The sequence below is a fragment of the Schistocerca gregaria genome, chromosome X (assembly GCF_023897955.1).
Source record: "Schistocerca gregaria isolate iqSchGreg1 chromosome X, iqSchGreg1.2, whole genome shotgun sequence".
Lineage (NCBI taxonomy): Eukaryota > Metazoa > Arthropoda > Insecta > Orthoptera > Acrididae > Schistocerca > Schistocerca gregaria.
In genome coordinates, this window is record NC_064931.1 from 457,173,221 (window position 1) to 457,188,258 (window position 15,038).

Below are 15,038 nucleotides of genomic sequence, written 5' to 3' on the forward strand. Positions count from 1 at the left end.
TGTGTTCGGTCCCTCGACACAGCTCCCCCTGTGCCACGCACCCTTCGCTTTCGCATCGGGTTGGGTCGCAGCTCTCCCTTTTGTCGCAAGGCAGAATGCCGAGCTTAAAATCTGGCACCACGGGAAGGCGGAAAGAGCCACTTGGGAAGGAGAGGCTATGAGAGAGGCATCACTTCCTTTGTGAGGACTGCCGCGGCACGCCGACTAGAAGCGATGCGCCCCAGTGCGAGCCTCCGTGCCTTACGGCGCGCCGCAACGGGAGGGTCCGCGCCGAACGCGCCGTCAAGCGACCGACCTCACGCCCGAAAGTACAGTTATTTTTAAATTCTTTATTTCCAGAAAGAATGTTATTTATACATCTAGCTCACTGCCTTATGTGATTAGTGGGCCAAGTAATGATACAGAGATATTAGTTGCCGCTAATTCTAAGTCATATTTTAGTAACTAGTTAGTAAGTAAGCTATTAGGAGAAAGCAATGGGCAAAAGTTAATGTGTTAATATACTACAAGCATGTAACCTTAAAATAGACTAGTTACTAAGTCCTACAGCGTTACAAATGTGTCAGCTGAAAATATAAACCTACTATAGAGCCTTGCTCATTGATCTAACCCAATGAGTGTGCCCCTGACACTGGGCAGGCCAAGATGTTGATCGCTGCTGGTTTCTAAGGATAATGTCTAAAACTAAGTCCTACAACTAACTTATCCTAAGGTCAAGTCTGGTGCGTTTTCCAATTCAGTAAGGCTGCACCCCACTCCCCCAAAATCCTGTGGCGCAGCGGATTCAGACTGAGGAAGTCGGCCTTTCTGCGCCCAAGCGGTTTGGGAGTAGGGTATCGAACTCTATTAGTGTTTAGGTTTGTCTCTTATTAGTGCTAATATAATTCTCTCAAATAGCCCTTTAAGACTTTCTGTGATACCGCGTTAGCCAGTTCATTGATGGTATGAAAAGTGTCGCGTTGTATGATCAGTCTATATGTGTCGTTATGCGGTAGATGGTCACGTAATACTGAGGCCACATCATTGAAAAGGGGGCACTCGTAGACTACATGGTGAGGAGTACCCTCCGGAACACCACAGTCGCACGCAGGTGTCGCCTTTTTCCCGAATCGACATAGGTATGACGAGTACGGTCCATGTCCAGTGAGAAAGTGGATTAGTCCCCGGGTTGGATCGAAATATGACATTCCCATCCTTTCCCTGACATCTGGCAGGAGCTCAAAGGTTCGACGCCCTGTTTCTTCACTTTCCCACGAAAGTTGCCATAGCAGATCCCCTTTTTGCCTGATCTCAACTTTATTTTCAGTCCTGCTGCCTAGAATTTCCTCAGTTTAGTGGTCAATCAATTTCACTTTTCTTAAGAGTGCTAAATACACTGTAATACAGAGATGTAGTGACTTTATTAAATTTATTTGCTCGCGAAATGTTTATCTCAGGATCAGAAACAAAGACTTGTGGCATCTATAGAAATGAGGCACTGTTTGACATTGACTGATGAGAATTGAAATACTCTGGTTTCTGGTACTGGTTTTCTGTTGATTGTGATCAATATTTAGTCTGTGTGGATTAAGTGCACTGTTTTAAAAATTTTTGCATTTTATTTTTAAAGAAACAAAAGTAAAAGTGATTTATAGATTTAAATCAGCTGCCACGAATGTTGATGTTAAAATTGTCCCCCAGTTCTGGGTGACAAATAACCTGGTTGTTTACGTTTGACAGTCGGACTTATGAGACATTGTAAGAGCTACGTGCAAAGGCATTGTGGCAAGGGTTCCTCTGCTATAAGTAGGTGAGTCGGGTATTTCCAGTACAATTTGGCATCACTGCCTTACATCATGACTCCAGTCACGAGAAAATTGTTGAAGTTAGAAACCAAATGAGGTTTTAACTGCCGTTTGTTGCGGCTGCTTGCTCTAGTGCTCCGTTAGTTCACTTGTTACTGGAACGATATCGTCCCAGTTGGAAGTGAATGCATGTGAGGTGAAGTGTTCTACTGTGCACTGTAATCTTACAAAAAATACCCCATACCTGCAGTAACATACTTGGTAACAGACGCTACATCTGAGCAGACGTAATTCTTGGTTAAGAAAGGTGTCCATTGACAAAAGCAGCGAAAGAAGCGTACGCCTTGTACTTCGGATGACTAGTTAGAGACCAAGATTGCTACTTTTGTGTGGTGCCTTCGTTGAGGAGAGAATCAATACCAAGAAGAAGAGAAATATTCAGGTTCCTGACATCCCATCTGTCATTCGCCGCGTGGCCCTCATGTACCACCATCAAGCACGGATACATACTGCGAAAAAGTACAGCCATCAGCCAGTGACACTGCCTCCACATTTACAAGAACATCGTCATCTATAGAAACAAACGAAATCTCACAGTGTGAATTCAGTGACATGGTTAGATATTTAGATGTCCCAGGGCGTAAAGCCGGACTCTCGGTCTCATGACTGCAGCAGTGGAATCCCCTCGCTTTGTCTATGTTTCGAAGCGTCAGAGAAATCCTGAGTGTCATTTCAACACTTAGGACAACATTACACTCTGCAGAGACATTGAAGGTTTGTTGGAAGACCTGAGTACAACATGTAAGGCACACGTGTGGAGACGGCTTCATAACAAGCCTTACGGCATTACTGATCCATAATGGTAATGAAAGGCCATCCATCCTTTCTGAATATGCTGTCTTAGCTAGAGAAACGTATACCATGTAGAAATCCGTTGCAAACTATGTTATTTAAAATAATCATGTGTGGTTGGTTCGTGGATATTTCAAAGATATTGCAATACTGTTGAGTTTCCAAAGAGGTTACACCAAGTACTGCTGCCACCTGCGTCAGTGGGGCAGTCGCGCAAGTGAAAATTACCTCCAGAAACAGTTCTGGTGCCTGCGTCAAAATGTACTCCCGAAAAACCTGTAGCGAATCATAACACAATTTTTCTCCTACTGTGCACATTAAGTTAGGACTCACGACGATATTTGTTAAGCCTGTTTATGGGACTGAAGCAGCATTTGGTATCTGTGTAGGGAGTTTCCACTACTCAATTCAGAGAATATCAGAAAACGATTTTCAATTCGTGGAGTCATCTTCCGTCTATGTAATTAATAGAAGGCAGTTTGTTTATTGCCATACGCGTATCGCTTCTTTTATTTGGGAAGCATCTTCAACGGACTTGAGTTGCCACTGAAGATGCTTGCCAAATAAAAGAAGTGAAATGCGTATGGCAATAAACATAATTCCTTCCGTTAATTGCATAGACGAATGGTGATGATGATTTATGGTGGATGGCGCTAAATGAATGGACAGAACATACCTCCACGAATTTAAAGCAATTGAAAAAAAGACGGAAAACAGAAAAAATGATGATTTCCAATTCTTACGAAAGTACCCCAGCTATTGGGAGATTTACACTTTGTGTCCACTCTAACTCGGGATCATCTGCTTCCGTGCCACTGTGTTCCTAACAAGACAACATTGTTCTTGGGAAAGAGGAGAGTCGAAAGTTTCAGGGAACTTATGATGCTTATAACGATAATGCCTGATATTTGACCCTGAAAATGAAATTTCTTTACTCCCACATGGATATGTTCCCAGGGAACTGTGCTGCATTCACTGTCGAGCAAGGTCAGCGGTCCCTCGAGAGTATTTTACTCGGCGGAGAAGCGGCACGCAGAATGATGGACTACTGCTGTGTTTGCTGATTTCTGCTGGGTGCAACAGAGAGATGCTCCAGACACTTCCCATATGAGGAAGCAAAGAAGGATCAAGAATACGTTAGTTTAATTCAAATAATGTATATACGCTATTGATTACGGCAGTAACATACTAGCCGGCCGCTTCAGTCCGGAACCGCGGGCCTGCTACGGTAGCAGGTTCGAATCCTGCCTCGGGCATGGATGTGTGTGATGTCCTTGGGTTGGTTAGGTTTAAGTAGTTCTACGTTCTAGGGTACTGAAGACCTAAGGTGTTAAGTCCCATAGTGCTCAGAGCCATTTGAACCATTTGAAGTAACATACCTGAAACGTGAAGCCAAAGCTTACTCGTAACCTTGAGCTTGCAGACAATTTTAATCATGATATTCTTGTTCAACGCATTGAAATATACAAAAACCGTCTACTCTGTTTTCTGCAGAAAAGTACAACGTGAAGCACAACTTTTTAATATCTGTGTGTGATCGAGGAAAAATCCGAACGTGCTTTTGTTTGGAAGTTGATCTGTATTCCCTCTTAATTTTTGAATATGCAGCTGATTCCTGAGGAATAACAATGAGTGTTATTGTCTTATGTTGTTCATGTTGTGGTGAAATACAGAAGATTTAGTGTCAAAATGGAAGAATATACGTGTATACACATTAATAGGAAAGTGTTTAACCTGTGATTTTGGTTGTGTTTTGGAGTTAGTGCATTTGAGTTGTATAGTCTGACATTGAGATTGGTTGATCATTGCCTTGATTATTTCAACATTGCTTTCAAAACTGTAGTGTGCGTAGGATGTTGTTTGAAATTCTGAGAATGCCAAGACATAAGGTGATCTTGGTAATAGACTAATTAAAGCCATAAAGATATGAGGAGAATCCTATTCTAAAGTAGTTAGCGAAAAAGCCGGTGTAATTACAGAACAAGAAGTGGCCAGCGTTAAGAAATTAAAACAAAGTTCTGTAAGGATATTTAAAATTCGGACCAATAAGTTAAAGAAGTGTTACAACGAAAGTGTAAAGGAATCTAAGGCCATGACTAATCACACGAAGGGCAAAAGTGAATGTAGTGGGGGTGCTGTTCTTGGGGAGAAAAGGAACTGTAGCGCACAGCTAACTGCTGATAATTGTAAATTAATTGCTTTACTTGATACAACTGTCAATTATGAAGTTACATACTTAAAGCATTGCAGCTAACTAGAGATAGAACGCAAATCATTTATTAGTACTTCTATTGTACGAATTAATAAAATAAGTGAAGAATAGCTCTGATGAAATAATGGCTAATCGTGTAGGGCTAATGAAAGATGCTCTCATAACGAGCGATTGATAGCTGATTATGAAATGATATGAAAAAAATCTCTGATCTTCAGGAGTTATTAAGAGGAAGAGAAAGAGCAATCAAAAGATGGGACTATGAAATTACAGTTACAAAATGAGGTGCAGAAGGCGGTTACCAAAGTTAATGACCCTACAACCATTATAGCCCAGCCACCTGTTAAGCAGAACTCAGTTGGCACACTTCCAGCCAGTGTTTGTGATTCAAAAGATGTCACAGCTTGCCTGGAGGAGACAGTGGCTAAACCTCTTGATCACACAATAAGTGCTAAACCAGAAATGTGAGTTAAATCTGAGTTATCATAACGAACAATAGACATAGACCATAATTTATGTCTCAATGTAATCGTGTAGTAACAATAGGGAATGGGTACAGAATCTACCAGTGACGTTATTGATAATGAGCTATCAGTACGCAAAAAGAGGTAATGAATGAAGTTTCAGAGAGGAGAAGTGAGTGGACAGCCTTTTTGATCCGTTTTGTTGTAGGTGATTATGGGTTCATAAGGTACTGTTCCGGTTAGAGGTAACGTTTCCGTATACATAATGCCATTTTGTGAAACATCAACTGTGTCTGTTCTATTTCGAGATGAATATGAGTCAGTAACGTAGTTGGATTTTTGTGGTGGTACTAGAAAAAGTAGAATTCTTACGTCTTTGAGAGTAAATGAGTTTGTAATGAGTGGTTTTGAAGTTTTCAACAGGGTCTGCAGCACATTTCAAGCCCTGTAGTGCCATTAGTAATAGCTGTGAAAACCAAGTGGCGGTAAGTGAGGCGCATAGGTTTAAGAAAAACTGGAAATGTGTGGTAAGGTCTTATGGGACCTAAGTACTGAGGTCACTGGTCCTTAAGCCTACGTACTACTCAGTATGACTTAAACTGACTTACGCTATGGACAACACACACACCCATACCCGAGGGAGGACTCGAACCCCCGAGGGGCCGGGGGGTGGGGGGGGGGGGCGAGGGGGCGCACGAACCGTGACCAGGCGCCCGGAAACTGCGCCGCTACCACGTGCGTTGGATTTAAGATTTACTGAGTTCAGTGCAGGGTTCATGTCAGAAGATGTGGAGGTAACATACTTTCTGATTTTCCTGTATTCATTATAAAATTGGTATTTGTTCTTTTAACGTGCTAGTTAAAATTCTCCATTCAGTCAGGTGGCTTCAATGTTTTCTTTGTACCAGGCAACTTATGTAGTTTTTCTAAGTTTACCTTCCTGGTGATAAGATTTTTTCTATTAACAAGTAAAGAGTTACAAGTTAGGTAGTTTCCTACATATAGGTGGCAATATGTTGAGAGGAAATTAGTATTCTTGAGGATAAAGGTTGCTGGGAATTTTTCAGTGCTACCATTTAATAAGCTGACGTAGAGTGATATAGCAAATGACAGATTTATTAGGAGTGTGATTGCACTGTGCTGTATGCTTTGTTAATGTGCAATGATCATGTAATAATAATAATGAGCGTATGGCATTGGTAGTTTGAGACTCCACGCGGGGTGGTTCGGCCACCGCTCCACAAGTTCTTTAACGCCACTACGGTGACTTGCGAGTGAATGAGGATGAAATGATGATGAAAGACACACAACACCCAGTCATCTCGAATCAGAGAAAATCCCGACCCCGCTGGGTATCGAATCCGGGACCCCATGCGCACGAGCGAGAACGCTACTTCAAGACCACGAACCGATGTAATTTTCCTACATGCCTTTGGAAATTCCTTCTTTGTATTGCTTCCTTCTTTGTAATTGTTTATTGTGACTCTTGAGCTATGACAAGTGATCATGAGTGGGTGCTGTATATGTATTGGCATAATTTGACATTTGTGAAGGATCACTTTTCTCCATTTTCTATTTTAAATGTACGCTTAATCAGTTGTTTGGATGTAGTGAAGATCATGTCCTTGTATGATCAATCAATTTAATTGTCTCTCGTGTGACATGAGTTTTGACTGTTCCATCATTAATTAATTATTGCGAGTAACTATGAGGAAGAATGTTAATATGATATGAAGTGAGGCTACTCTCTTCACCCTGAGAGCGATATATTTCCTGCGATTATGAGGTCCCTGACAAACACAGGATTACTCCAGTTGAGGTAGGTCATCTGTGAAATAGTGTATACGTTCATGTGAAATGAAAGGAAAATTATTAATTGAGGTGGTGTGGGCCGTAAGTATTTGTGTGAAGTAAGTGAACAATTGCGAGTGAGATGCGATACGCATTGTGTTCCAGAGATGTTAAATGTTTGATAGTGTGTTCTCCAGACTGTAAAGATGACTAGGATTCTTGCAAAGATATGCTGAAGAGAAGAAAGCAATTACTTCGTTTCTGGCTGTATCGTTTAATTATTATGAGACGATTTGAAATGATTTTCTGGATTTGTAGATTCTCTATAAGTATTAAGGATGAAACAGTGGGAATTCTTGAGTTTTACGTTGTCTTAAGCAACACTGAGAAATGCTATGTGATCATTGGTTTCTCCACAAAAGGAGACTGTTACTGGGCGATATCTCTTGATGTAGGCCTTAACTGATATTAAGTAGTAGTTCAAAAGATAACTGTGTTCAGATTTATTCTAGATATGTAGGTTTCCGATTGACAGTGGCTGAAGGTAAAACACAATGGCCGTGTGCGTTGGTGGTGGTGACCGATGAAGAAAATAGCTTTGTGGTGCCTAATTGGATAGAAAGTAACCCTTTTTCGAGGTATTTCGAGATATTTTTCTGATGTCAGAGGCATAGGAGCTATTTATTCTGTAAAGAGATTTAACGAGAGCTCAGTTGGTTGGTACCCTCTGTGTAATGTAGGCCACATTAGAATTCAGGACGTTTGTATCATGATAAATTTGAAGGGTGCTACTGATAATGCACTTTACTGAATATGAGAGGTCATGTTATATTTTCTAATATGTCGATGCACAAGGGATCTGATGGAAAATGAAGAGTAGCCACCATAGGTCCACTTGTAGACGTATTTACTGGGAGAATAATGTTGATTATAGAGATGGAACTTGCAGAATAAATCTGAAAATGTTTTAATCCTTGCTAAGCTTTGGTGAGGTAATGATAAGTGTTTTAAAAATGAGGTGAAAAATCTAAATTTACATTCTTTGAAACTGGGATTTTTTAGATATTATCAAGAGGTGAAATGGATGTATGTGATCAACAAAGCGATGAATTGAAATCTTTTTTGAGTAGTCTTTTTCCTCCTTACTGTGGTATAAATGTGACTTAAAGACGAAAATTTTAGTCTGTTCATACATTTCTCGTGTTCCAGTGGTCGAATGTAGGTTTCCATGCGTTATCATTGTTATTAATGATATGATAACGTTCTTTCTAGTTGACCTGCCAGATTTCTTACAGTTGTTAGTACTATTATGCTTATGATTAAATGTTTTGTTAGAGGATCTGCCTTTAATGACTGTGATGCGATTTTTATGTGCTTCCATGGTCATTCTTATATTCTTTCATATTCTCTTCACTACCCCCAAGAACATCTTCTCTTGCTTAAGTCGTGCTAGTTGTAAATTGTGTTTCTGAACCCTTTCACCTTGTTTGTGTTAACAGTTAGTTATGAAGTGAAGAAAATTTTTCCCTTGTTCGGGTACTGCTACTTACAGATACTGAGGTTATCAACTTTTTGTGCTGATTATGCATTGTTTTCCACGGGTGCTGAGGAGTATGCCCACATGGTATCATTTGTGTTACGTGTGTAAATTAATTACATGTGCTGAGGCTGTCCTTTGAATCTTTTGTAGTTATGGATTGAGTAGATTATGGTGGGGGGGGGGGGGGAGAGGAGTGTATATAATGTGCCACTATATTCATGTACAGTGTTTCCGTTGGTGTGAGTATTCTTCATGGTGTCCATAAAAGAATGAACCAGTTGCAAATTTTGGTAGTATCAAGTATAATCGTCGTAGTGACTTAGCTCAAGGTCTCCATTAAAGTACAACTCAAAAACTTTCAGACAAGGACCTGCGAAACTACTGATTTGATGTTTTCCCGCTTTCAACGTAACATATGCCACATACGCAAAATTGCGACTCATGAGTGCAGTGAGTTTTGTGTTAAGCAGTTTGCTAAGTGATTTTAGTTCAACGTGCACTTCATTTAAAATTTAATGGTGATCACCCATGTGAGAAAACGTGCGCGAGTGGTATAGTCAATTCGAAACGACCACACACATGTGTTAAAGGAAAAGCGTAGGACTGCCAATAAGTCTATGAAGAAGATGTTGACCTCCACAGAGATTCTTACCTTAAAATTCCTAAGAAGTCTATTCTGGGATCAAATTTGGAACGTAAGCTGCCAAAGACGATGGTGTTGAAAAGTACGCTATAACTTTGCATGTGCAGTGTTGCAGTGGAAAAATGACTTCCTTCATCGAGATGTGTTCAGGCACTTTTCATCAAAGTGGTAAGGTAATAACACTAATGTTCGTATCTTGGAGTCGGAACATCCTCATTAATCTTTAAAATATCAAAGAAATTCCTCAGAATTATACGTTATCGGCACTGCGTACCGACATCAAGTCTACTGTCCATTTCTTTCGCTCAAGCTACCGTAACAGGGATGGCTTACCCGGATATGATGCAAGAATGGCTCTTCTCCCAAATATTCGATGAACTTCATAACTATATTTGGTAACAAGAAGGAGTCCCTCCCCATAGGCGCCCTTTGTACGAGAGTTGTTCAAGACATAAATCCCTGACAGATTGATTTTACGGTCAACACGATTGAGCTCTTATCCGATTAACTCCACATCCACCAGACTTTAAGGCATCGATTTGTTTCCTTTGGAGCATTATAAAAGATCGTGTCTACTTTTCGCCATTATGTACTTATTTGCCAGAGCTGATACACAGAACTGAAGAGGGTATTGTTTCCATTGCTCCGGACTCGTTAACAAATGTGTAGAATGAATTGAATTTTGGGTAGGATGTGGCTAAAGGCGCACATACAGAACACTTGAAGTAAAAATTAGGCTAGTTTCCCTTCAGTTTAATGAATGATTTGTTGTAAAAATCTGAATAGAACTGTTATAATATATCAATGAAACTGAATCGTTCTTTTATGGACACTCGGTATAATAATTATAATGTATAGCGTTTTACACCGCAATATTTCCATTTTTCTTCTCTTGGCAATATGGAAGGTGAAGTGATTGCGAGATATGTGTACATGCCAGTGTCACAAATTCATGTTCTTCACTTTTTCTACGAGAGGTAAAGGTGAAAGGTATTTGGCGTGCTACATGTAAGATTCATGTCTGCAGCAAGCTGACAGAGGAGTGGAGAGTACATAGCTGTAGGCTCTGAAGCAGCCATGCTGTAGCATTGTTAGTGGTTTAATGTAGCTATTTGGTACCAGGCAGTAACCAAGATGCTCTGTAGTGAAGTATATTGTGTGTGGTGGGAAAAGAACGGTCTTGTGACTTAACGTTAAAGCTGTTCCATGGATCGCTCATTGAAAAAAGCAAGGACTCGAAGGTTTATAAGACTACGAGTACTGAGCTGAGTTTAAAAATGTACTTTGTGAATGGTTTGAACCCATTTTCTAAACATGTACTTTGTGAATGATTTAAACCCATTTTCTTGTCACTGTAAATGTCAAGTACTGTCCGCAAAACAAAACCTGATACCAATTTAATAGTAGGCAATGATTCAGATGTGTTGTCTAAAGAAGAAGGCACCGAATGCATATTCTGTATCTTTGATTATATGCAGCTCACTCTGGTGCTAACGCAACATTCTATGGCATCGAAAGCAGAAATACATGTACCACACTGTTATCAGTGTGTCTGTTCCTTTCTTAATGTAATGATTTAACTTACAGACCGTTTTGATTTTCTCTGATTGTATATAACTACCTCATATTCTCTTATATATGCATTATAGCACTTACTTTTAGCTTATACACTATGCGATCAAAAGTATCCGGACACCCCAAAAACATACGTTTCTCACATTAGGTGCATTGTGGTGCAACCTACTAGCAGGTACTCCATATCAGCAACCTCAGTAGGCATTAGACAACGTGAGAGAACAGAATGGGGCCTCCGCGGAATTCAAGGACTTCGAACGTGGTCAGGTGACTGGGTGTCACTTGTGACATACTTCTATAGGCGAGTTTCCACACGCCTAAACATCCCTAGGTCCACTGTTTCCGATGTGATAGTGAAGTGGAAACGTGAAGGGAGGCGTACAGCACAAAAGCGTACAGACCGACCTCGTCTGTTGACTGACAGAGACCGCCGACAGTTGAAGAGTGTCGGCCCGGTGAACGTCATCTGAAAGCAGTAAAACTGGGAGACGGTGGTGTTATGGTGTGGTCGTGGTTTTGATGGAGGGAGCTTGCACCTCAAATTGTTTTGCGTGGTAACATCACAGCACAGGTCAACATTGATGTTTTAAGCACCTCCTTGCTTCCCACAGTTGAACAGCAATTCGGGGATAGCAATTGCATCTTGCCATAAGATCGAGCAGGTGTTCATGATGTGCGGCCCGTGGCGGAGAGGTTACACGACACTAACAGCACAGTAATGGATGTTTTGGAACGCCGACTTTAAGCCAGGCCTCACCGATACCACTCCTCAGGACAGCACTCTGTGAAGTATTTTCTGCCATTCCCCTAGAAACCTGCCAGCACCTGATGAACGTATGCCTGCGAGAGTGAAAGCTGTCATGAAGGATAAGGGTGGGCCCACACCGTACTGAATTCCAAATTACGGATGGTTCAAATGGCTCTAAGAACTATGGGACTTAACATCTGACGTAATCAGTCCCCTAGATTTAGAACTACTTAAACCTAACGACATCACACACATTCATGACCGGGGCAGGATTCGAATATCTGAGATCATCAGTCCCCTAGACTTGGAACTACTTAAACCTAACGAAATCACACACATCCATGCCCGAGGCAGGATTCGAACCTGCGACCATAGCAGCAGCACGGTTCCGGACTGAAGCGGCTAGAACCGCTCGGCCACAGCGGCCGGTGGAATCCCTGTAGGGAAGGCGGCGTTCCTTTCGGGAAATACCATTAACAAAATTTTGGGAACCGGCATTTAAAAGTAACTGCTGAACGACTCAGCTCCTGCTAACATACATTGGGCGTAAGGACCAAAGGAACGAGAAATTGGGGCTCATTCGGGGGTACACAAATCCGCTTCGAGAGCCGAGCGGGAAGGTTCTTGTTGCCGGCCCCGTTGGCCGAGCGGTTCTAGGCACTTCAGTCCGGAACCGCGCGACAGCTACGTTCACAGGTTCGAATCCTGACTCGGGGATGGATGTGTGTGATGTCCTTAGGTTAGTCAGGTTTAAGTAGTTCTAAGGGACGGAAGACCTCAGATGTTAAGTCCCATAGTTCTCAGTGCCATTTGAATAATTTTTTGGATCTTGTTTATTTCCCGTGCCACAGCGTCGCTTGTGCGAAGCGTTCCTCGTTAGTGCTGTTCTGTCTGCCGAATGAGTCGTAGCGCTTCCGCTCAGCTGTATTCTCTGTCTGTGCTAGTCTACTTGCAACTGCGACGGCAGCTCAGCTATTGGTTCCATCGTTTCCACGTGTATTCCATGGAAAGGTACTGTGAGCTTTACTTTCGATAAAACAACGCGACACGTGCAGCGAGGGTCTCTGCTAATCCACGATTGGCTTGCCGGTGCAATTCATTTGAAATCTGATCAGGTCCACTCCGCTTATTTTCACGCCGACGAGTACGTGTTTTACGTGAAATTTATTGATCGGCTTCGAGTTAACAGATTACACTCGTGGCATAGTACTCAAGATCCGTTCAAGCATCACTATAATTCCGTTCGTATGGTCTCAGCCGCAGATGCTGAAATTGACTATACCAATGTTCGAGTGTTCACCTTCCCGCCGGAGATTGATTACAACTTTCGTAAGGACATATTGACTCCTTATGGTAAAGCGAAAAAGGCCGTCGTGAACGTTCGTCTACTCCACACAGATTATAGTGTTATGGTGGCATTCGTTTGGTGGAAATGCACGTCAAACGCAATATTCCATCGTATTATGAGTTGTATGGTTACCGCGTTCGTGTCCTGTATATTTTGTCAAGAGGGACACTGTCTCCCATGTAACGAATGTTTACACGTTCTGTTTAATTGCCCACTACGGGCTTTTGTCCTAAAGCCATCATTAATGAAGCGTCGCTAATTGAGGGTTGCTGATCTTGTCATTTCTACTCCAGACGTCGGACATACTTCTGCTTCAGGTCATAATGAACAAAAAGTCAGTTCTGATAATCGTGTAAATGAATTTCCGAGTTTACCTGCGCGTCTCGTTCAGAATCCTCTTGCCCCCAGGACAGAATCTGTAACAGTGACAAACAAGAGACGTCGCACTCAAGATGGTGAGGATATTGTTGTTCCTACAGCCCGAACCGCCTCCGCGTTTACTGTTGACTGTCCCCTCTGCTCCTCTCGATACTACGATTACTATCGTCCGTGGTACGCGAGTGGTGAAGAAGCCAACTGAGAAATACCTCCTGCTCGCGAAGAGGCTCATTCGGAGCTAACTGCGTGTGGAGTGGGAGCCGAGTCCCCACCTTCGTCTTTGTGGTCTCTGCAACAGTCAGCGACAATTCAGTATCCTCCTGATCCTTCGTCTTCAGCCGTCGACGGTTTTCCGAATTTGCCGCCTACCGCAACTCCCAAGGAAATCAAACCAGCCACCAAGTGTCACCTGCTGAAATGGTAGTTCCAGAGAACGCTTCATCCTTAATGACTGGACTGGCTTTACATGTCCCTTGTTCTGAGGGGCAGGATGCTGTGATTATGACCCCTCCTACACCTCCCTCTGCAGTGGCCGCCATGCCACGTAGCAGACAGAAACAACGCATACAAGCTGATTGTGCGGTGGCACGTAAGAAACCCTCGAAAAATGGTTGTGATGATGGGGGTTCTGGTCCACCAATGTCTGATTCCTCAATGTGGACTCCGCTGTGGACCTTGACGCTCAGCTGTCCACCTTATTCTGCTCGATACGATCCGCACATCTCTGTATCTACACGTTAATTTCCTTAAATGTTAATCGAGTGGAATCAGAATAGTGATTGGCTTCGCTGTGTTAATTCATTTATGATTCATGTGCGACGTTGTGTTCTTACAGGAGGTGTTATTTAGACATTTCTGCTTGCCTGGTTTTCGTATAATCTTTGATGCAGTACCCGAATATTCTACGGGAACCGCCTTCTTCTTTCTCGAAGGCATTCGTGTTGCTGAGGTGGAAACGTTGGATTCCGGTAGAGGGATAGATTGTCAAGTTTTTAATCTTACCTTGGTTCTTCTATATGCCCCTTCTGGTACTGGTGGCAGAAAAGATAGTTCGCATTTGTAAAAAGAGGAAACTGTTTATCTGTTGCGTAAGATACCTCTTGATATTCTGTTGGGTGATGATTTCAACTGTGTGTCGCATCCTGCAGATCAATTTCAAAATTTTAATTTCTCTCGTGAATACGTGAATTGGTCCGCTCCTTACGCCTGAAAGACGTCTGGATATGTTAATACTCGACCTTAGTTAAATTTACGGCTAGCAGTCGAAATGTTTCGCTCTCCGTGGATGTGAAATGACGCTCACCTAGCTGACCACTCTCTCGATGACGCAATGCGAGGCATGTGGGAGTGTACTCTACGGTCCACTGGGAAGTACTCTTCCACCCTTGACTGGTGGACGCAGCTGAGCAAAACAGAGGCTCAGGCAAACTTTGATACTTTTCAGTGCTGCCAAAGCGAGAGACTTCCGGAGAACGTATGAGTATTACTATTTCATCCTGCCTCAACTGTATGCTGCTCCGGTTCGCGCACCTCAGCGAATTGCGTATAATAGGCGTGTAAAGGCAAACCTGTTTAACTTGACGAGAATACAAATTGAAGGTTAGAAAGCGGCGTTCACTGGTGACGAAAGAACTGACTTCCGTATATCATTTGCTTCGGCATCAGAACAGTCGCCGACGTGCTTTTATTCATTCTTTGACGAT

At 42.3% G+C, this 15,038-nt stretch overlaps 1 protein-coding gene across 1 annotated transcript in view; it reads left to right on the top strand.

Moving 5' to 3' along the window:
- LOC126298138 (uncharacterized) overlaps positions 1 to 13,537 on the top strand; it is a 179,177-nt gene extending 165,640 nt beyond the window's left edge. The window contains exon 4 of the mRNA XM_049989454.1: positions 13,349 to 13,537. Coding sequence (XP_049845411.1) covers positions 13,349 to 13,537 — 189 coding nt within the window. The remainder of the gene's footprint in view (positions 1 to 13,348) is intronic.
- The last annotated feature ends 1,501 nt before the right edge of the window (positions 13,538 to 15,038 follow it).